This window comes from Nycticebus coucang, chromosome 18, assembly GCF_027406575.1.
Source record: "Nycticebus coucang isolate mNycCou1 chromosome 18, mNycCou1.pri, whole genome shotgun sequence".
NCBI lineage: Eukaryota > Metazoa > Chordata > Mammalia > Primates > Lorisidae > Nycticebus > Nycticebus coucang.
In genome coordinates, this window is record NC_069797.1 from 55,355,919 (window position 1) to 55,379,592 (window position 23,674).

General features: G+C 40.2%; 1 protein-coding gene across 9 annotated transcripts in view; it reads left to right on the top strand.

Annotated features, from left to right (window-relative positions):
- The window catches only part of CDK12 (cyclin dependent kinase 12), a 101,332-nt gene that overhangs the window by 58,156 nt on the left and 19,502 nt on the right, over window positions 1–23,674 (top strand). For 5 of the 9 annotated variants that reach the window (XR_008375555.1, XR_008375557.1, XR_008375558.1 and 2 more), the window contains exons 9-14: window positions 4,611–4,688; window positions 6,697–6,813; window positions 7,910–8,041; window positions 10,051–10,262; window positions 11,411–11,863; window positions 16,510–16,927. Coding sequence is in view for 4 of the 9 variants with exons in the window: in XM_053569426.1 (XP_053425401.1) it covers window positions 4,611–4,688; window positions 6,697–6,813; window positions 7,910–8,041; window positions 10,051–10,262; window positions 11,411–11,863; window positions 16,510–16,927 (1,410 nt within the window). In the remaining 5 variants the exon portion in view is untranslated. Of the gene's footprint in view, window positions 1–4,610; window positions 4,689–6,696; window positions 6,814–7,909; window positions 8,042–10,050; window positions 10,263–11,410; window positions 11,864–16,509; window positions 20,433–23,674 lie in introns of those variants that run through there. The other 4 variants (XM_053569422.1, XM_053569423.1, XM_053569424.1 and 1 more) reach the window with 3 other exon arrangements.

Consider the following 23,674-nt stretch of genomic DNA (forward strand, 5'->3'; position numbering starts at 1 on the left):
CCCAAGTAGCTGGAACTATAGGTGCCCACCACAATGCCCAGCTATTTTTAGAGATGGGTCTTGCTCTTGCTCAGGCTGGTCTCCATCCAGTGGCCTCAGGCAATCCTGCACCTGCCTTATCCTCCCAGAGTGCTAGGATTACAGGCGTGAGCCACTGCACCAATTTTTATTTTTTTATTTTTTGAGACAGAGTCTTACTACATTGCCCTTGGTAGAGTGCCATAGTGTCACAGCTCACAGTAACCTCAAACTCTTGAGCTTAAGCAATTCTCTTGCCTCAGCCTTCCAAGTAGCTGGGACTACAGGTGCCCACCACAACGTCCGGCTTTTTTTTGTTGTTGTAGTTGTCATTGTTTGGCAGGCCCAGGCCAGTTCAAACCCGCCAGCCCCAGTGTATGTGGTTGGTACCCTAGCCACTGAGCTACAGGCACCGAGCCAATTTTTTTCTTTTTTTGGAGATGAAGTCTCACTCTTCTGCCCTGGGTAGAGTGTCATGGAGTCATCATACCTCAACAGCAATCTCAAACTCATGGGCTGAAGTGGTCCTCTTGCTTTTTGCCTCAGCCTCCTGAGTAACTGGGCCTATAGGCGTGCACCATCATGCACAGCTAGTGTTTGTTTGTTTTTTGCGACAGTCCCATCTGTTGCCTAGGTTAGAATGCCATGGCAGCATCTTAGCTCACAGTAACCTCATACTCCTGGATTCAAGCCATCCTGCCTCAGCCTCCCAATAATTAGATTACAGGTGCCCACCACAACATCCAGCTAATTTTTCTTTTCCTTTTTTTTTTTTTTTTTGTTGTTCTTCTTGTAGTTGTCATTATTGTTTTAGCAGGCCCGGGCTGGGTTCGAACCTGCCAGCCCCGGTGTCTGTGGCCAGTGCTCTAACCAATGAGCTACCAACACCAAGTCCCAGCTAATTTTTCTATTTTTAGTAGAGGTGGGGTCTTGCTCTTGCTCAGGCTGGTCTTGAACTCCTGAGCTGAGGTGATCCTCCCCACCTCAGCTTCTCAGGTGTGAGGATTACAGATATGAGCCCACCACACCTGGCCAAAGGTTAATACATTCTTTTTGGGGTGGCGCCTGTGGCTTAAAGGGTAGGGCACCAGCCCCATATGCCGGAGGTGGTGAGTTCAAACCCAGCCCCAGCCAAAAACTGCAAAAAATAAATAAATAACTGCAAAAATAAAAAATTAAATACATTCTTTTTGTTTGTTTGTTTTTGTTTTATGACACAGTTTCTGTCGCCCTGAGTAGAGTGCTGTGGCATCATATCTCACAGCAACCTCAAACTCTTGCCTCAGCTTCCCAAGTAGCTGGGACTGCAGGTGCCCACCACAACACCCAGCTATTTTTGTTATTATTGTCATTGCTTAGCAGGCCCAGGCCAGGTTCAAACCCACTAGCCCTTGTGTATGTGGCCAGTGCCCTAACCACTTAGCTACGGGTGCCGAGCTCCCTGTAGCATCTTTTTTTTTTTTTTTTTTTTAAACAAGGATTTTTTTTTTTTGTAGAGACAGAGTCTCACTGTACCGGCCTCGGTAGAGTGCCGTGGCGTCACACGGCTCACAGCAACCTCTAACTCTTGGGCTTACGCGATTCTCTTGCCTCAGCCTCCTGAGTGGCTGGGACTACAGGCCTGTAGCATCTTTTAATCAGCATAAATATTTTGAGATTCATTCATGACATAGTCCCTAATTTGTAACATCTTGCCACATTTTCACGTACATCATATTGTATAACACATAGGCATGGTGGCTCATGCCTATAATCCTAGCAGTTTTATTAATACCCCAATAATCTCCCAGAGCTAATACCCCACCTGATATAGGATCCAGTTCATAATTACTGTGTATTATATTTAGTTGTCATTCTTTTTTTTTTTTTTTTGTAGAGACAGAGTCTCACTTTATCGCCCTTGGTAGAGTGCCATGGCGTCACACAGCTTACAGCAACCTCCAACTCCTAGGCTTAGGCAATTCTCTTGCCTCAGCCTCCCAAGTAGCTGGGATTATAGGCGCCCACCACAACACCCGGCTATTTTTTTTTGTTGTTGTTGCAGTTTGTCCGGGGCCGGGTTTGAACCCACCACCCTCGGCATGTGGGGCCGGCGCCCTACCCGCTGAACCACAGGCGCCGCCCAGTTGTCATTCTTTTTAAATTACTTTAATCTGGAACAGTTTTTTTGCGTGTCTATGTTTTTGAGTCAGGGTCTGACTCTTATCACCCAGGCTAGAGTGCAGTGGCCTTCTCATAGCTAAATGCAACCTCATTCTCCTGGGCTCAAGCAGTTTTCCTGCTTCAGCCTCTTAAGTAGATGAGACTACAGGTGCACCCAGTTAATTTTTCCTTTTTTTTTTTTTTTTAAAGACAGTCTCATTTTGTTCCCTAGGTAAAGTGCCATGGCATCATAGCTAATAACAACCTCCAACTCCTGGGCCTGCCTCAGCCTCCCAAGCAGCTGGGACTACAGGTGCCTGCCACAACGCCCGGCCATTTTTTTTGTTGCAGTTTGGCTGGGGCTGGGTTCAAACTCAACAGCCTTGGTATATGGGGCCGGCGCCCTACCCACTGAGTCACAGGTGCCACCCAAATTTTTCCGTTTTTTGTAGAGATGAGTTCTCACTCTTGCTCAGGCTGATCTTGAGTAATCCTCTCATCTTGGCTTCCCAGAGTGCTAGGAATATAGGCACTGTCTGGCCAAGAACAGGCCTTTAGCTCCTCTTTGTCTTTCAGAACATTTACATTTTGGATAAATATAGACTAGTTACTATATAGATTCAGATTGTGTATGTTTGGCTACAATATTCTATAAGCAGTGTTGTGTTTTTAGTTATATCTCTACTTATATGGACTGTTTGCCTCTTATTGATGTTAATTTTTAGCAATTAATGTTGTAATTTTTTCCATACTAGTTACTAGTTTTTCTTTCATAACTAAGAAGTAATTTGTCTGAAGATACTTTAAGACTATGCAAATATGTCCATATAGTTTTGAAAGCCCTTTTCAAATGGCAAACATTTAAAATCATTTATTTGAAAGTTCTACTGAAGCTGATTCTAGGTGTCAGATAGTTACCTGACAAATTATTTCCTTTGGAATACTGTGCCAAAGGTGCTATAACATACTGCATATTCCATAGAACAGACTAATGGCAGATCTAATATTCCTTTAGTAGAAATGAATAAGCATCCTGGTAAAATTATTTTTATTATTATAATTTTTTTGAGACAGAATCTCAAGCTGTCTCCCTGGATAGAGTGCCATGGCGTCACAGCTTACAGCAACCTCAAACTCTTGGGCTTAAGTGATTCTCTTGCCTCAGCCTCCCAAGGAGCTGGTATTACAGGCGCCCGCCACAACACCTGGATTTTTTTTTTCTTTTGGTTGTAGTTGTCATTGTTTGACAGGCCCGGGCTAGATTCAAACCTGCCAGCCTCGGTGTATGTGGCTGGTGCCCTAGCTGCTGAGCTATAGGCTCAAGCCCCTGGTAAAATTGTTAATTATTTCCTTAATTTACAGTGGCATGACAGAAAAGGAAAACTCTCTTGACTCCTTTTCTATACTTATCGACTGACCTTTGTAGTAGCAGAAGTTTGATCTGCTGGCAAATTTAAATCTTTTATACGGTTTTTACTGTAAGAAATATTTTCTTGCTGGGTGTGGTGGCTCACACCTGTAATCCTAGCACTCTGGGAGGCAAAGAAGTGGATTGTTTGAGCTTAGGAGTTTCAAATCAGCCAGATCAAGAGCAAGACCCTGGGTGGCACCTGTAGCTCAGTGAGTAGGGCACTGGCCACATACATCAAGTCTGGCAGGTTCAAACCCAGCCTGGGCCTGCTAAACAACAATGACAACTGCAACAACAACAACAAAAAAAAAATAGCCAGGTGTTGTGGCGGACACCTGTAGTCCCAACTACTTGGGAGGCTGAGGCAAGAGTATTGCTTAAGCCCAAGAGTTTGAGGTTGCTATGAGCTATGACTCCAGCGCACTGTACCGTGGGCACCGTAGTGAGACTCTGTTCTCCAAAAAAAAAAGGACCAAGACTCTTCTCTCCACTAAAAACAGAAAAACTAGCCAGGCGTGGTGGGCCATAATGGGGTGGCACTCTACCCAGGGCCACTAGAGTTAGACTCTGTCTCAAAAAAAAAAAAAAAGAAATATTTTATTTTCTTTCTTTTCTTTTTTGGAGATAGTCTTACTCTGTCATGCTGGGTAGAGTGCTGTTGTGTTATCATAGCTCACCGCAACCTCAAACTCTTGGCTCCTCTTGCCTCAGCTTCCAGAGTAGCTGGGAATACAGGTGCCTGCCACAACTCCTTAGATGTTTCTCTGTTCTTAGTAGAGGCAGGGTTTCACTCTAGCTCTGGTTGGTTTCGAGGAGTCCACCCACCTCAGCCTTCCAGAGTCCTAGGATCACAGGCATAAGGCACCATGCCTGACCAAATATTTTTCTTTTAGGAAACTCAGACACTGAACTTTTGGGCTAGTTTGTAGCATAGTTTTTTGGATACAGCTCAGTGATAATACTATAAAAGTTTATTTAGACACACTTTAAATAGACACCAGGGATTTGTTTTCTGACCTCTTAATGTTACTTTTTCCAGATGCATCCTTGGGGAACTGTTCACAAAGAAGCCTATTTTTCAAGCTAATCTGGAACTGGCTCAGCTAGAACTGATCAGGTACAACTGTGCATAGACATTGAGTACCAGGTGTGATAGATAATCTCCTCCTCTAATTTCTACTGCTTTTTAGCGATTTTGAATAATTTTATGGTTGTTATATCCGAGTAAATTTCTTTTCACTCAGTCAGATTTACTGTTTATTTTGTCATTTGTTATACATATAAAGAAATCATTTTACACCTAAGTCTTTAAGTCTTACTTTGCTTTTTTTTGAGACAGAGTCTTATTTGTTGCCCTCGGTACAGTGCCTGGCATCATAGTTCACAGCCCAATCTCTTGGGCTTAAGTGATTCTCTTGCCTCAGCCTCCCTGGTAGCTGGGACTACAGGTGCCTGACACACCGCCCAGCTTTTTTTTTTGAGACAGAGCCTCAAGCTGTCGCGCTGGGTAGAGTGCCGTGGCATCACGGCTCACAGCAACCTCCAACTCCTGTGCTCATGCGATTCTCCTGCCTCTGCCTCCCAAGGAGCTGGAGCTACAGGCGCCTGCCACTATGCCCAGCTATTTTTTAGTTGCAGCTGTCATTGTTGTTTGGTGGGCCCGGGCTGGATTTGAACCTGCTAGCTCAGGTGTATGTGGCTGGCGTCTTAGCCTCTTGAGCCATAGGCCCCGAGCCCCGCCCAGCTATTTTTAGAGATGGAGCTCTCACTCTTGCTGAGGCTAGTCTTGAACTTCTGAGCTCAGGCAGTCCACCCAACTTAGCCTCCCAGAGTGCCAGTACAGGTGTGAGCCACTGTACCCAGCACCTAGCTTATTTTTGATTACTTCTCATTAAAAAAAGCATCCCATTTTTAGGTAAGATTAGGTTTATTTATTTTTAAGAGTTTGTTATCTTTATTTTTATTTATTTATTTGCTTAGAGATGGATTCTCACTCATTTCTCAGGCTACAGTTCCGTGGCGTCAGCTTAGTTCATGGCAACCTTAAACTCTTAGGCCCCAAATATCCTCCTGCCTCAGCTTCCTGAGTAGCTAGGACTACAAGCACCACAACATCTGGCTAATTTTGCTAATTTTAGTAGAGACAGGGTCTCTCTCTTGCTTAGGCTTATCTTGAACTCCTGAGCTCAAGTTATCCTCCTGCCTTGGCCTCCCAGAGTGCTGAGGTTATAGGTGGCTCACCACACCCAGTGAAGATTAAATTTATAAAGCAAACATTTATTAAGTATGTTATGTAACAGATAGCCTTTTCTGTTTAAACTTTAAGATTTAGAGATAGAAACTAGGTCCCTGCTTTCAAAGAACTCAGGGTTAGTAAGCTATACATGTACCCTGTTTCCCCGAAAATAAGACAGTGTCTTATTGTAAGGTGTGCTTCCAAAGATGCACTAGGTCTTATTTTCAGGGGACGTCTTATCTTTCCTGTAAGTAGGTCTTATTTTCAGAGGACGTCTTATTTTCGGGGAAGCAGGGTAATAGTTACACAATAGAATATATAGTGGAAGATTTGAGGAAGTCCTGGAGTTGGGATGGAATATGGTATGGGTTGTTTTGTTTTGCTTTTTTACCAATAAAATTAAAGGCTAATGTAGATACTTTTTGTTTGTTTTTTAATGCAGACATTTTTTAAAAGTGATGTAAAGCCCATTGTTTTGCAATAAACCCTCAATTATCTATCAAAATTTCTAGTCTTACGCTCTCTCCTTTGCAGTTTTCCCTGTAGGGACACCTTAGGACCAGCTCAGTACTTTGAAATTTATACAAACTGAACAGAACAAAATTAGTAATTAAAACCTGTGTAAGAACTTAAAATATGTTTTACAAATCCAAATAATGAGGATCATTTTGCATTATTATGCCAGTGTTTTTTCTTTGCTATTTTATAACCAATTTTTTCTGTCCTTAAAAAGCAGTAAGGTCATAGTTAACATTTCTGCATGCCCTCTAATGTAATAAGGGAAGATTCTCCAGACTTCAGGAGGTATTCATTTCTGCTTCTACACTCTCCAGAATTCATGATGCTGACTTATTCACTTTCTTGCTCTTGCTTTTTGCTTTGTTTTTAGCCGACTTTGTGGTAGCCCTTGTCCAGCTGTGTGGCCTGATGTTATAAAGCTGCCCTACTTCAACACCATGAAGCCGAAGAAGCAATATAGAAGGCGTCTACGAGAAGAATTTTCTTTGTGAGTTTGGCAAAAATGTATATCTCATTTCTATATCTGGCCAGTTTAGGTATTGACTTTTTCCCCGTTTGGGGCATTAATGTCACTATAGAAAAACATTTTGTTTTTAAAGAGTATATGATTTTTACCACAGCCCTTTTGTAATTTCCATTTCTGAAGGCTTTAAACAATAGAAAACTTATTTTATTTTGAATAATGCAGGTCTCCCTAAGATCACCATGCATGCATACATAGGGAAAATGGGAAATCGTAGTTCAATGTACTTTTACTTACAAAATATCATTATAAAATTATACAAAATAGGGTAGCCCCTATGGCTCTGTGGTTAGGGCGCCGGCCCCATATACTGAGGTGGTGAGTTCAAACCTGGCCCCAGCCAAATTGCAACAAAAAATAGCTGGGTGTTATGGCGTAGCTGTAGTGCCAGCTACTCAGGAGGCAAGAGATTCACCTAAGCCCAGGAGTTAGAGGTTGCTGTGAGCTCTACGGCACTCTACTGAGGGCGACAAAGTGAAACTGTCTTAAAAAAAATTTTTTTTCCAAAATATTTATAAAATATTTCTGTTGATATTTAAACATAAAATTACAAAATATAAGCTAATTTCCAGAGAATGGAACTGTTGGGTTCATGTTTTATTTTATTTTTTTGAGACAAAGTCTCACTGTCACCCTTGGTAGAGTGCTTTGGTGTCACAGCTCACAGCAACCTCAAGCTCTTGGGCTTAAGTGATTCTCTTGCCTCAGCCTCCCAAGTAGCTGGGACTACAGGCACCTGACAGAACACCTGACTATTTTTTTTTGTCGCGTTCGTCATGGTTGTTTTAGCAGGCCTGGGCTGGGTTTGAACCCACCAGCCTCAGTGTACCCTACCCACTGATCTACAGGTGCTGCCCTGGCTTCATGTTTTGTATAATTGTTAATAGTATTTATTAAATCCTGTGGGGGAGCAAATCTGCTTGCTTGCATTTGTTATCTTCCAACTCCCTTTCCTCAGTTTTACATGGAGCCGGAAATTCAAAGACTTTAGATATAAGATTACACACTTGAGAACTATAGGGTCATTGTGAACTTGTAATTTCACGATTCCTTTCCACAGCATTCCTTCAGCAGCACTTGATTTATTGGACCACATGCTGACACTGGATCCTAGTAAACGTTGCACAGCTGAACAGACCCTACAGAGTGACTTCCTTAAAGATGTTGACCTCAGCAAAATGGCTCCCCCAGAGTAAGTGCTGTTGTTCATGTCATGGCCCTAAACCTGCTAGGCCTCAGGAAATAAGAACCTCAGAATAATGGTTTTTTAAAAAGAACTGCAAATGGTCAAGTAAGTTCCAAATGGAGAAGTGTCCTTGAATATTATAGTTGATAAGGAGGTTTGTTTTATTTATTTTTTATTGTGGTTGTTCTCTTTTTAAACAAGGAATAGATTTAGTTACAATTATTGTTCTCATTTGACTTAGAATATCTTTTGTCTCTGGATCCCAATCCCAGAATATTGCTTTATATAACCTCTTTGAAATTATTCCTTCTAATTTTTGTTCTTAACCTTTCTATCTTTTTGAATCACCCATGTCTGTGGTGACCATGTATATCTCACACTGGCAAAGACAGTCCTAATTTGTTCCCGAGATGATGTCTTGCTCTGTTCCCCAGGCTAGAGTACCGTGGTATGAACATAGCTTACTGTAACCTCAAACTTCCAGGCTCAAGTGATCCTCCTGGTGTACCCTTCCTCAGTAGGGGTACCAGCACATACTATCATGCCTGGCTAATTTTTTTTTTTTAAGAGATGAGGTATTGTTATGTTGCCCTGGCTAGTCCTAATTTTGCATCATTCTTAGGTCATTGAATTTTGATGTAAAAAATATGTTCTATGAATGTCTCACTCTTTATTAGAATCTTATTAATTTCCTATATTGTATAGGACCTCTAGAGGTTCTACACTCAACATCTCATATTCTGAGAAAGTCTTTATCTTTGAATTTATCGCCGACAGTATCAGAGCTTTCATGTCCAAGTTTTGGGGGCATTTTCTTAGCTTAAGAAAAACTGTGTATCTCGAAGAAATGGATAGGATGTTCATTTGCTGCAAAGAAATGGCCAAATTTATTTATTGCGCTAGAATTTTGATACACTGAATGAGGCTCGAAATATAGAAGCGTTTTACTGAAATTGGGGAATTCTTGTTATAGAAAGTTTTTTTGTTGTTGTTGTTGTTTTTTGAGACAGCGTCTCACTTTGTTGCCCTTGGTACAGTGTCACAGCTCACAGCAACCTCCAGCTCTTGGGCTTAGGCAATTCTCTTGCCTCAGCCTCCCAAGTAGCTGGGATTACAGGTGCCCGCCACAACACCTGGCTATTTTGTTGTTGTTGCAATTTGGCCGGGGCTGGATTTGAACCCACCACCCTTGGTATATGGGGCCGGCGCCCCACTCATTAAGCCACAGGTGTCACCCTATAGAGAGATTTTGTTGTAAGATTTGACCAACTTGGGCTGTTTGCATTTGCATTGTTGAGTATGAGGATGTCTAGAAGTACACTGTACTTAGTGCTGAACTACACAGATGAAAAAGTTGATGTGTGTAGTCATGGAAATTCAGTGGGCAGAATGAGGAAAGAAGCAGTCTTTATTCTTCACAGACCAAATGACACATGAGATGTGATTTAATTATGATATACTTACATAATTTAAAGATTTAAGTCACCACCTTTCCTAGACCTAGATATTAATAAGTCAGGGTGGTGCCTGTGGCTCAAAGGGGTAGGGCGCCGGCCCTATATGCCGGAGGTGGTGGGTTCAAACCCAGCCCTGGCCAAAAACTGCAAAAAATAATAATAATAATAATAAATAAAATAAAATAAGTCAGTCATCTCTGTCCCATTTATTCCTACCCCAAACCTGACCATTAAAGTTTTCCTTTATTCTTGTTACATCATGGAAGAACAGAATTTGACTAGAATATGGGGGTTTATACAGCAGGCAAGTTCCTAGTATTAGCAGGATCTACACTTCTCACTATATAAATCTTTCAGACTTTTTTCTCTGACTACCATCTGCCATGATTCCTTTTACACTGCCTCTATCTACTTCCTAACTCTCCTAGTTATTTTTATGTTTTTCTTATTCTTTCCATTTCCCACACTCTTCTGTCTTCCCACTTTAATCCCTTGTCTGTCCATTTACTCACTACCATATTCTCATACACATTTCCCATTTGCTTTGTCTTTTTCTAGTCTCCCTCACTGGCAAGATTGCCATGAATTATGGAGTAAGAAACGAAGACGTCAGCGACAAAGTGGTGTTGTGGTGGAAGAGCCACCTCCATCCAAAGCTTCTCGGAAAGAAACTACCTCAGGGATAAGTGCTGAGCCTGTGAAGAACAGCAGCCCAGCACCACCTCAACCTGCTCCCAGCAAGGTGGAGCCTGGAGCTGGGGATGCAATAGGTCAGTGCTTGAATTGGGGCCTTGCACTTCTATTAAGCAGATTTGGAAGGTCAAGTACCAAGAGTGTGTGTTTGTATCTGTCTTTTAATTTTTGTCCAGTGAACCATTAAGAAAGAGGTTAATGTCTTCATTATGGGGAAGAAGGAGATAAACCAAGTTATGTATGTACATATGGTCCAGAAAGTCTATAATAGTTGATTTTCCTTTTCTGAAATGAGGAACCCTGTCTTAATTAGATATGTGACAAAAGTCAGTGAATTAGGTAAGACTAATGTTAGTTCACCCATAACTTCCTAACACATTATTTGGAGCTCTGTTTATGTTAGATTTGATGAGACCTTCTTAGAATTTATCATGTTAAATCATATTTGCTAAATGTAGTTTGTTCTGTAAACTGTTATTTGATCTAAATATTTCTAAACCTATGTCCTAATAAGCTGTTATAACAAAGTAGTTCTCCTGTTGTACCACCATTTTTTCTGAACTACAGATACTCTTTTTCTTTTTCACTTTACAGTGGTTCTCAATACTGGCTTAAAAAAAAAAATACCCCTATATAATTGCCAGATCTCTGGTGATGAAGCCTGAATCCTACCTAGTAGTTCTGATGTATAGTAAGAGTTAAAAACCACTGACCTTGGCTTGGCACCTATAGCTCAGTGCCTAGGGAGCCAGCCACATACACAGGAGCTGTTGGGTTCGAATCCAGCCTGCGCCTGCCAAACAACAATGACAACTACAACCAAAAAATAGCTGGGTGTTGTGGCGGGCGCCTGTAGTCCCAGCTACTCGGGAGGCTGAGGCAAGAGAATCACTTAAGCCCAAGAGTTTGATGTTGCTGTGACGCCATGGCACTCTACCCAGAGACAGCTTAAGACTCTGTCTCAAAAAAACAAACAAAAAGAAAAAAACACTGACCTTGAGGAATATAGCTAAAATGAAATCATTTTTATGCACAATGCAGAGATATTTTAGTCACTGTATTTTAAGTGAAAGTATGAAAAATAAGTCATGATTTCAGGTATGAAAGATGAGATTTAAAGTGAAACAGCATTCTTTTGATATAAGTTGCTATTGGCCAGTTGAAGATGGTAAAGGACCCTTGCCCCGCCTTGTCCTCTTATGTTGGCTGTGCTCTCTCTCCCCAGGCCTTGGTGACATCACACAACAGCTGAATCAAAGTGAATTGGCAGTGTTATTGAACCTGCTACAGAGCCAAACTGACTTGAGCATCCCTCAAATGGCACAGCTGCTTAATATCCACTCCAACCCAGAGATGCAGCAGCAGCTGGAAGCCCTGAACCAATCCATTAGTGCCCTGACGGAAGCTGCTTCCCAGCAGCAGGACTCAGAGCCCGTAGCCCCAGAGGAGTCTTTAAAAGAAGCACCCCCTGCCCCAGTGGCCCTGCCTTCAGTAGAACAGACAACCCCTGAAGCTTCTAGCACACCAGCTGATGTGCAGAATATGTTGGCAGTTCTCTTGAGTCAGCTGATGAAAACCCAAGAGCCAGCAGGCAGCCTGGAGGAAAACAACAGTGACAAGAACAGTGGGCCACAGGGGCCCGGAAGAACTCCCACAATGCCACAGGAGGAGGCAGCAGGTAAACAGACCGGTCATGAATCTCATTGAGCTCAGGTGCTGTTGATCCTCTTAAAAATCTCTTTAACATTTTCTTTTTTACATCAGTGGCCTCAGTTTCAGTTTTTCTGTGCTACAGGAGAACACACACCAAGTGATAGATTTCTTGCCCAGCTTCTTTTATTTAAATCTTATAGCTTCTCAAAATACCTTTCATATATTGTTTTTCCATTTCCTAGGAGGTAGGTAAGTAAAGCCCTTGTGTTCTCTAACCAAGGAAATGCACCTTGAACCTCTATGTGTATGTGTGTAGTAGTAGCCACAACTAGTCCTAGCACTTGAAAATCTCACTTCCAAACAAGCAACTATCAGATTGTATTTTTTTACCTCTAGCTGAGTGGATGCTGGATAACAGAGTCTTACCTGGAAGATACAATCAAGAAAATACTAATAAAGTATCATTGTTAATTTGCTGAAGAATAATTGGGAATATTTCTAAGTAAATTATCAACACCATATGTTTCTTTTCCAAAAAAATAGCATATAAAAGCATATAAATCTGTGTTTCTAAAAGAAATAATTTAATGGACATCAGATCAGGAAGTGAGCATTTTATATAGAAAAAAAATGTGCGTGCTTTTAGTTCCAGACGCTCAGGAGCCTGAGGTGGGAGGATCACTTGAGCTCAGAAGTTGGAGTCCAGCTTGGGCAACATAGCAAGACCCTATCTCAAAAAAAAAAAAAAAAAATCAGAAAAAAGGGAATATATTATACCTGATCTCACATGACCACAACATGCAATTTAATAGAGGGAAAAGAAGTTTAAATTCTCTAATCAATTCCGACTTATAATCTATTTGCAAAATCTTTACTTAACTGAGTGTTTTTTTGACTCCTTGGAAATTTTCACTGTTCATGAAGACCCTGTGAATTGGGGAATAAGAAGAGGCACAAGGGCTGAAGAGATATACTAATCTTCAACTTTAGGGTCCTGCATTCACATTTCATATGGATGTTACAGAAAGCGTGTGCTTTATTTTTGCTGGTATCAGGTCAAGTATATAACCTGTTTTTCATATATAAAGACTTTTAAAACTTCTAAAGATAAAATTAACCCCTTACTTTACAGATAGGAAAACTGCAATCCAGGGAGGTTAAAGTCTTCCTGTGGTCCTACTGCTAATTAATTATTGGCAAAAGCAAGAACTAGAACTCTTATATTCTTATTTCTTTATCCATCTTGCTACTCTGTCATGATGATTGCATTTATTTTTAAGAGACTCTAAGTCTAGTTAATCTAGAATTAAAGCAGGCCTCTTTATCTCATCTCCCAGACTCTGACACTCCCTCCACACACATACAAATTCACCTCTAATCAAAATACCTGAAAGAAGTGATTCAAGTTAAATAGCATAGTGATTGAAAGAAATTCACCAATTTAAAAAAAAGAAAGAAAGAAATTCACCCAATAATTGAGCCAACAAGCTATCAGCCAAATGGTGAAAATAAGGCCTGACCTGTTGCCAGATGATGTTGGATTTACTGTTTGGAGGATAGTATAAAAGTGCAACAACTAATTATCGCAGTCAATCCTGAAGTATTTAGTTGGTGCCATGTCACTGTTCATTAGCACTTCCATCAGAGGGCAGACTATAAGCTAGAGATGCTAACAACCTGTCACTATAGCTACTGTTTGTTATTTTGTGCCTAAAAGGAAAAGTGAAGTTTTTTGTTTGTTTTTTTTTTTGCAGTTTTTGGCCGGGGCTGTGTTTGAACCTGCCACCCCAGGGGCACTGGCCCCTGGGATATGGGGCCAGTGCCCTACCCACTTGAGCCACAGGCGCCTCCATAAGTGAAGTTTTTAAGTTATTTTTACATTTCAATAATACCTCCATCTATTAGTACAGACTGTTAAAGATTGAGACATTAATATAGGCCAAGTGAGGTGGCTCACACTTGTAATCTTAGCACTCTGGGAGGCTGAGGTTAGTAGATCACCTTGGCTCAGGAGTTTGAGACAAGCCTGAGCAAGAGCAAGACCCCATCTCTACTAAAAATAGAAAAACTAGACCAGGTATGGTAGCTCACACCTGTAATCCTAGCACTCTAGGAGGCTGCGGTGGGTGGATTGCTTGCGCTCACAAGTTCGAGACCAGCCTGAGCAAAAAGTGAGATTCCCTGGCTCGGCACCTGTAGCTAAATGGTTAGAGTGTTGGCCACATACACCAGAGCTGGCCGGTTCGAACCCATCCCGGGCCTGCTAAACAACAATGACAACTACAACCAAAAAATAGCCAGGCATTGTGGCGGGCATCTGTAGTCCCAGCTACATGGGAGGCTGAGGCAAGAGAATCACGTAAGCCCAAGAGTTTGAGGTTGCTGTGAGCTGTGACACCATGGCACTCTACCGAGGGTGACATAGTGAGACTGTCTCCAAAAAAAAAAGTAAGATCCGGTCTCTACTAAAAATAGAAGTACTGAGGCAAGAGGATTGCTTGAGCCCAAGAGTTGGAGGTTGCTGTGAGCTATGATGATGCCATGGCACTCTGCCCAGGGCAACAGAGTGAGTCTGTCTCAAAAAAAGAGAACATTACCACGAAAATCTTATAACAATGTAATTTATAATTCATATTTTTAATTCCCTTAAGAAATTTTATTAACCTTATTTTAATAGTTCTTTGCAATCCATCTACTTTGCTACTTTGGAATAGAATTTCATTTTACACATAAGAAAGAATGTGAGCCCACAAGTTACTCCAGTTGAAACACAGAACTATTTACATAAATGGCAGAGCTTGGATATGAAAAGTGATATAGATGGAACAGTGTAAGTTTAAATTTGCCCACTTTTGCAGTTATATATTTTTCTGTTTACTCTTGGTATTAAAAAACCTATAGTTTCACTTCATGAATAGTCCAAAAAAAATACTTATGAAAATAACTGGTATTGTGATGTTCTGATGCAGAGACAAACACAGTGTTGAAAGGAAAAGGCTCTGCAATCCATATATGCTTATAGTCTAGTTAGTCCTCCTTTTTCAGCATGTCTACGCTTTAAGATATGAATTTTCCACAGTTAATTTTTTGTCCTTAAATTTATTTTCCTTTGCCATCCAGTCAACCAACCAGTCAGTCAACAAGTACCTTGGTGGATACTGTATGTAGGTTGACCAGCTCATTCCTGGACTGTCCTGATTTTAAAACTGAAAGTTGGTAACTGGGGAACCTTCTCAGTCCCAGGCAAACTGGGACAGTTGTTACTCTACTTGTATGTTAACATACAGCACCTGACCTCATCTTCCTACTGTACAACCTTACAGTTTTCTAGTGTTTTCAGAGTGCTTTCATCTGCATGCTAAGGGAATGCAAACTTACTTACTCATTGTCTTCGCAAAGAATACTTAAGGTAAATATGCTACAAAAATAACTATAATTGTTTTTGGCTTGTCTGAGTAATGACTTTACATCACAGCTTAGATAATAGAAGAATGACTAAATGGACATTTTAAAAATATGCTTCCATAGAACAAAGAAAAATTGGTTGTTCAGAAGATATCCCTTAACATTAAACCTTTTCTTCAGCAGGGTAATTCTCATTTTGCTAAAGGCACTGTTCTGACTGTACTTCGGTCTCAGTAGTTTTTTTATGTCCTCAAACTCACACAATTTTTCATCTCTCCTCTCTTGACCTGATAGGAGTTCATTTTCAGACAATGATTATTATGCGTAAGCAAATTTAGCCAGCAGTTGATACAAGAAAGTCTGGGGAAGTGGTTCAAGAAAGACAAAAAAGATCTCTGTTAAGACAGAATATAGTATTAGTTCAACACATTTCAAAATTTTTGGTTCTTGTCACTGTCTTCAAGATAAACTAATGTTTATCAACAGCTCCATTCTGCATGACATTGCTCTAGTGATTTATTTTTTCATAGCATGGAAAAATATGCAGGAAGTAGGAAAACAAAATAGAAATTACAATAGAAAGTTATTTTAGTCTTTATCATTACTGTAACGTAGGAGGCTGAATGATAGATAATATGGTGGTTAATATATCTTCAGAATGTGATTATGGGGAGAGGTGACTAAAGTTTGGAGAAGCAAGTATATTTTTTTAACATGATGGTAATGAAAAATTTTATTTTATTTCATCTCTCCTGTATATTCTTTTAAGTTCTATTTCAGGTTAACCTTACATCATCAACTGTTCTGTAAAATGTGTTAGCCAAGTCCATAAAAGGTCTCTGTTGTACAGCAAGATTATGTCTTAGAAATGTGACCATAGCATGTATATTATTCCCATTCATCTTCCTTCTGCTTTGTTTTCATTAATGTTCTGATCTAACAGCAAAAAGGGGTAGGGAGGCTGCTAGCAGCCTACATATTAAAACATTTCTTTAAGGAAGGAGATCTCAGACAGAAATCAGGGCAGTCATTTGAAAAACATGATCTTTTTACACCAACTGTTAGATCCAGAATGCAATTGTTTTACTTTTAATTACTTGGTTTTATTTATAAATTGCAATTTCCTGATCCAAAGATTTTTTAGTCTTTATGTATCTGGTTACTTGTATTGATATTTGTTTATATTGGGCAGTGTGTGTGTGTGTTTGTGTTTATAATCACATGTGATTTTTAAGATGGTGTTTAAAAGAAGTAACCCTTCCACAGCATGTCCTCCTCACATTCTTCCACCAGAGAAGAGGCCCCCTGAGCCCCCCGGACCTCCACCGCCGCCACCTCCACCCCCTCTGGTTGAAGGCGATCTTTCCAGCGGCCCCCAGGAGTTGAATCCAGCCGTGACAGCCGCCTTGCTGCAACTTTTATCCCAGCCTGAAGGAGAGCCTCCTGGCCACCTGCCACATGAGCACCAGGCCTTGAGACCAATGGAGTACTCCACCCGACCCCATCCAAACAGGACTTACGGAAACACTGATGGGCCTGAAACAGGGTTCAGTGCCACTGACACTGATGAACGCAGTTCTGGTCCAGCCTTGACAGAATCCTTGGTCCAGACCCTGGTGAAGAACAGGACCTTCTCAGGCTCTGTGAGCCACCTTGGGGAGTCCAGCAGTTACCAGGGCACAGGGTCAGTGCAGTTTCCAGGGGACCAGGACCTCCGTTTTGCCAGGGTCCCCCTAGCATTACACTCAGTGGTCGGGCAACCATTCCTGAAGGCTGAGGGAAGCAGCAACTCTGTGGTACATGCAGAGACCAAATTGCAAAACTATGGGGAGCTGGGGCCAGGAACCACTGGGGCCAGCAGCTCAGGAGCAGGCCTTCATTGGGGGGCCCCAGCTCAGTCTTCTGCTTATGGAAAACTCTATCGAGGGCCTACAAGAGTCCCACCAAGAGGGGGAAGAGGGAGAGGAGTTCCTTACTAACCCAGAGACTTCAGTGTCCTGAAAGATTCCTTCCCTATCCATCCTTCCATCCAGTCCTCTGAACTTTTAATGAAATCACTTGCCAGAGCGAGGTAATCATCTGCACTTGGCTACTGCAAAGCTGTCCGTTATATTCCTTGCTCACTTGCTACTAGCAGGCGACTTAGAAAATAATGATGTTGGCACCAGTTCTCCCTGGATGGGCTAAAGCCAGAACATTTACTTCAGCTCTACCTAGTAGAAATAAGTAGAGAATATGGAGGTCATTAAATTGAAAAGTAAATGTTTTGTTAGCTCATTGCCTGCACTTCTTGAGCAGAAGAGAGAAAACAGTTTCAGTTTTGAGATGGCTCAGGAGAGGCTCTTTGTTTTTTAAAGTTTTGTGGGGGGGTTCTGTGTGGTTTCTTTCTTTTGAATTTTAATTTAGGTGGGGGTTTTTTGTTTGTTTTTTCTTTTAAAGAGAATAGTGTTCACAGAATTTGAGCTGCTCTTAGTCTTTTGCTATAAGGGAAACAGAGCGGCCTGGCTGATTTAAATAAATGTTTCCTTCCTCTCCACCATCTCACATTTTGCTCTTATGTGAACACATTTTTTCCCCATTGAGCATCTTGAACATACCTTTTTTCCAAATAAATTACTCATCCATAAAGTTTGCTCCGCTTTGACAAAGATATGCCCATGAAGCAGATTGTAGAAAGTGGCATTCTTGGGCTAGTAGGTAGGCTTTGTCCAATCACTTCCATTTTTTCTCCTTCCCTCCCTCTGCCCTCTCCATCCCTCTCTCTGCTCTCCCTCTTCTCCTCTCCACCCCTCTCCCTCTCCTTCTCCATTTCTGTCCCTATCCTACACCCCCGTGAGGCATTTGTTTGGAAAAAAAAAAAAATTGAGATGCCCAAGAAATTGGGGTAATTCTTTTTTTTTTTTTTTTAATAAAGGAAAGGAAATTCAAACTCCTACATTGTTCTCTGTAACTCTTCAATTCTAAAATGTTTTGGTTTTTGTAAAACCATTTTCTGATGGGGAAGTTGACTTCTAAATATGAAAGCCTAGAACATCTATGGTTAGAGATAATGCCTCCATACCTAGAGGGCTAATAGGAGCATTTAGCATATTGTTTACACATATATTTTTATGTCAAAAAGCCTTTCAAACAAAGCATTGTGATATTGTCAAAGAGAAAAAAAAATACATCCTGAAAATACATGGAAATGTAACCTAGTTTAGGGTGGATATTTTTCTGACGATAACGATACCTGATACCTTTAAAAAAAAAAAAAGACAAAAACTTTAAAACAGCATACTGTAAGAAAGAACAGTATTGACATATACACATCCCAGCACGTATATCCTGCCAATTCTTCTAGGGATTTTCCTGCAAAGAAATTGGTTTTGGTTTTGGTAAAAGGGGTTAAATTGTGGCTTCCTAGCAAGAACATTACCTTATCATAAACAGGAAATGGAAAAAGGAAAGGCCAATGGATGGGATAACTTGGGATGCTTCTCATTGTGGCTTCCATTTCTGAGAACTAGCATATAGAGTGTTTAAAAAACAGGTACATGTCATATAATTTACACAGACCTAGACCTTTGTGAAAGGTTAGCCCCTTTTCAAAGAAAAGTCAAACGTGCTTCAGCATTGTGGAGTATAGTTTTCAAAACTCAAGTTTCAATTTCAATGCCAAGTTCTTATATTAAAAAAATAAAATCTTAAAAGAGAAAGGTGCGTTAATAAAAAAAAATTAAAGAAATGAAAGAAGAACCCTCTCCAGATACTTACTTGAAGATTATTTTCCCTTGTTACTGAAATAGGTAGATATTGGTGTGTGTATTTCTTTATTCTCTGTTTTTTGGTCTGGCCTTGCCCTCAGGGCCAAACATTGAGAGAAAGAGAAACTTCTAGCCATTTTGGCATTGATGGCTTTTTATATCAGTGTGTCCAATTATATATACTTGACTCACTGACATGCTATTTATAAATTGTATTAAAGTTCATCTGAACCTTCTGTCTGTTGACTTCTTAGTCCTCAGACATGGGCCTTAGTATTTTAGAATATTTGAATTTGAGGTATTGGGCCCTAGTCCCCTGTTTCTGATTAAAGAGCCTGAGCCTGGGATACTTCTAGAAGTATCTGTTCAGTGAAAAAATTTGGTTTCCCATCAAATATGAATAAAATTTTCTATATATTTTCATTGTACTTTGGTTATCAGGAGTCATCAATAATGTTTTTCTCTCCCCTTTCCCACCTCTTATTTTTAATTATGCCAAATGTCCTAAATAATTTACTCTAGCCTCCATTCCCTCAACCCACTAGGGAAGGGGGTGAATGTGTGTGTGAGTGTGTGTATGTGTATGTGTGATCCCATCTCACTCCCACCCCCATTTGGGGATCTAACCTTTAAAATGAAAAAAAAGTTTGGTAATTTTGACTATTTCTAAAAGGAGAGGAAATCTCATTTAAATATCCCGGAATCTGTGTGGAGGAAGAAAAGGTATTTGTTAATTTTCCAGCTATGTTATCTATTAATGTAATGGAAGTAAAGGTTTGGTAGAATTTCAGCTTTTGACTTTTTGAAAATTACAAACCCAATTAATTCCATTCAAAAGTGGTTTTGGCTTTATTTTGTTTTAATTATTGTACCTTGGGAGATATTAAGTCTATTAAATACATTATTTTGAACAGATGAGAAATCAGATTCTGTTCATGAATGGGAGGCAGAACTGGTTTGACTGTGATCATTTTCTGTTTTTTTTTTTTTTTTTGAAAACAAATGTACTTGCCCCAGTTTCCTTAGTTTTTTTCTTCAACTGTCCATAGGAACGATAAGGATTTGAAAACTTATTTCAGATCTATACGTTTATAGCAGGGCAGTTAGCATAAATTTGTAAGTAGGGTTTATGTTAGCTTATGCCATAGACATCACCCAACCATTTGTATGTGTGTGTGTATATATAATATGCATATATAGTTACAGTGCTAAAATGGTTCCCAGCAGGTTTTGAGAGAGAATGCATCAGAAAAGTGTCAGTTGCCACCTCATTCTCCCTGATTTAGGTTCCTGACACTGTATTCCTTTCTCTCTCTTGTTTTTGCCCCCCATTGGGTGTACCTTGTCTATGTACAGATATTTTGTAATATATTAAATTTTTTTCTTTGAGTTTATAAAAATGGAAAGTGGAGATTGGAAAATTAAATATTTCCTGTTACTATACCACTTTTGCTCCATTGCATTTACTTCTTAATCTGTACCCTGTAAGCATATCTTAATTATATATAAAGGATATTTTTCCTCCACTTTAGCTTAGGGGTTTTCTACCTCAGAATCACTGTAGACTCATTAACCCCTCCCCCCAAGAAAAAGATCTCAGAATTTGAAACGGTACTTGAAAACACTAGACTAGGAACTAGAGAATAAAAAATGGGTTGGGGGGAACAATAAAATGTGATTTTTTTTTTTTTAAAGTAGAAAACAGTTACACAAACAATGGTGGTACCAGGCCATCAAAAGAGTTGAGCTTCATGTACCCTGACTCCTCCTGATAGGAGAGGTAAGTGGGTTTGAGCTCAACTGTCATCAAGAGAAGTCAGTAAGAGGCCGTTGATACCTAAAAGAATCTCTTAAACCAGACTCTTCAGCACCCCACCCTATTTCCCACATTGTTACAGAACAGGGTCAGCATAGGGATTAGTATCTCTAGGTCTATTAAGATTTCCTGATGCATTGCCAATCCAGAAAGCGAATCAAAGTTGTTTAAAAGTTAAAATCCTTACTATTTCCAGAGTCTTTCCCATCTCCACCTGAGGAAAGAATTTGTTTCCCTTCCCTTTCATGGTTAAGAACATTGAGGATAATTTTTCCCTTGTAGTTTGTGCTACAGTCCTGCTAGTCATGACAAATAGGCAAAGGGCAGATAAAATCCATCAGAAGAAAGAAAGGATGAGTGGATAGTGGAGTCAGCAAGTCATACAAGGTTAAGGGATACACCAGAGCAAGGGAAATGGAGAGGAAGCTGAATCCAAAAAGTGATAATGACGGTTGCTAGTCAGTTTTTGAATCCTCAAAATTTGAGTGTTGTTCCCTTACCTCTGGGCTAAGCCTCATCTTGGAAGGAGAAGGGAGAGCCCACCGATGTTCCAGTTTTTGGAATGATGTGTTCCTGGTTAGTCTCCAGAGAAAGTGAATTAATTTTAGATCTTTATATAAATTGTAAGTTTATGATCAGGGGGTGAACTCCAACCTAGTAGAAGATATTGTGTCCATTTCATAGCAGTGACTGTCTTTTCAATTCAGGGCCTAAAAGCTGAGACCTAACCTACATTTTTTTTCCAGTCACATCCAGGGCCATTTCTGAATAGAAACCATACTGCTTAGTACCTTAATTTCTTAGGCATTGTCTTTTCCTAGACAGCCATCCTTAACTATACAGTTAAGTTAATGCTCTTGGTGTTGAACTGGGATTTCCATTGTTTATTAAAGATTGCCTCTTCCTAGCTTGCTTGATTTTCAGCTGTTGAGTGATTTCTCACAACTTAATCATTCAGAAGGGCTAACTGGAGTGGGAATGGGGAGTTCCTCAAGTGAGGAAATACTCAACCATCCCAAAGGAGAGGTGGAACTACTAAGTCTTCTGGTTGTCCTGAGAACCAAGGTGAGAATTCCTGGACACTTTGGTTAATTTAACTGTCCAGGTGTGGCGCTTCTCATATGTGAGGACACCTGTAGTGTTCCTATAGCCTAGCCTTGGAAATACTTTTAAGATAAGTGGGAGATTACTCCAAGATAGGGTTGAAAGGCTGAGAGAGTACAACACCTAAAGGTATTGTCAGTGGTACTTTACTCATTGTATGTAGCTGTCTCTCCATCTCCTATCCACCTACTTATTTTCATTTCCTATTTTCCTTTCTCTCACTATTCAACTGGAATGATTTAGGTGTATCATAGCTATTGATTGCTTAACCCTGCTGGGTATTTAGAATTACTTCTATTTCTTAAAAGTAGAGAGGCAATTCAGAAGACAAAAGTCTATCCAGATCCTCAACTTACAGGGTGGGAAAAGGAGGAGAAAGCAAGATAACCATACTTTGTTATTGCTAGGAACTCTGAAAGGAGCTTTTAATTTGTTATATGGGTTATCAGAGTTTCTTTTACTGGCCAGGAAAGGCATCATCTTTCAGTCTTCCTTCTTCCCCTCTTTTCAACCTTCACCTCTTTATCGTCTTCTATATCCTGAGATTTTTGCTTTTGCTGATGACATTTCTAAGCTCAGTTGCAGATTGTATCTGTGAGAAGTAAAGCTTGGTTAGAACAGGGTCCTGGTATCTAGCAGATAAGAGCTGTGTTGATGTCCTGTTGATTAATTACAGGAGTACCAAAACACTTTGACCACTGGGTTTCTCTCATTTATCTCTTATCTCAAAAATTAGTAGTCCCAGGTTGAGACAAAGAGGCTGAGAATAAGTTAGTCTTAGTACCCTCTAGATGGGTAGTTGTTAGTGAAGCATACTCAATATGCAGCCCTCAGCTACATCAGATGGTGGAATAAGAGAGTATAGCCATGAAGTAAATTCACTTAGACTCCCTAGGACCTGGAACTAGATGGGTTTTGAATGTCTTGCTTTGGCATGATTGTAAACTCAAGATAGTGTTGATAGTTCTGAAGGAATGAAGGATATTTTTTCTAAACCAAACCAAACCTGAAGGAGGCAGCATGAAGACATTTTTTTAAAGGCCACAAAATAGTAGTCAGAGCTAAGTGAAGACGAAAGCCTGGGTCTTGGTGGGTGTCTTTTCTCCACCTAATGGGCCCATCTGATGGGCAGTCTCTTAAAAGGGGATCCTTCCTTCTGTGTCTCAGAACTACAACAATGCCTAATAAGGGACACCCTTGGTAAGAATCAGCTTGTAGACAGACACCTTCCTGCACCAAGACTAATATAATTTTGAGTATTTTCAGACCTGGAGAAAACAGGCTGAATTCAAAGAACACTTAAGAGCCTGGTCCCTTTTATAAATTCAGGAACTTCTTAGTTTGGCCTTATATTTGCAATTTCTGTTTCGGAACTAAAAGGCTCATAAAATGAACCAATATAAGAAAGACGTAGAAATAAGGGTAAGAAGGAAGAACTAGAGTACTGCAGAAAGAGACTTGGGATAATATTAAAGAAGAGAAAAGGATATGGATGGAAGGAAAAACTATGATTGAGCTAGTAAATTTAAGGAATAATTGCCTTAGAGGTTCACAGTTCATTTTAGGGAGGTCCTGGTAAAAGCACTATTAAGACTAGAGTTCCCCTTGATTACAGTAATATTATCTTTAGGGTTGGAGGATGGGCCTAGAACCTAGGAGATACTATTAAGACATTTGCTATAAGGAAACTAGAAAATACAGGCAAATATATTAATCGGGTAACATATAAGGGCATTTACTTAACACTACTATCTACATAGTTGAG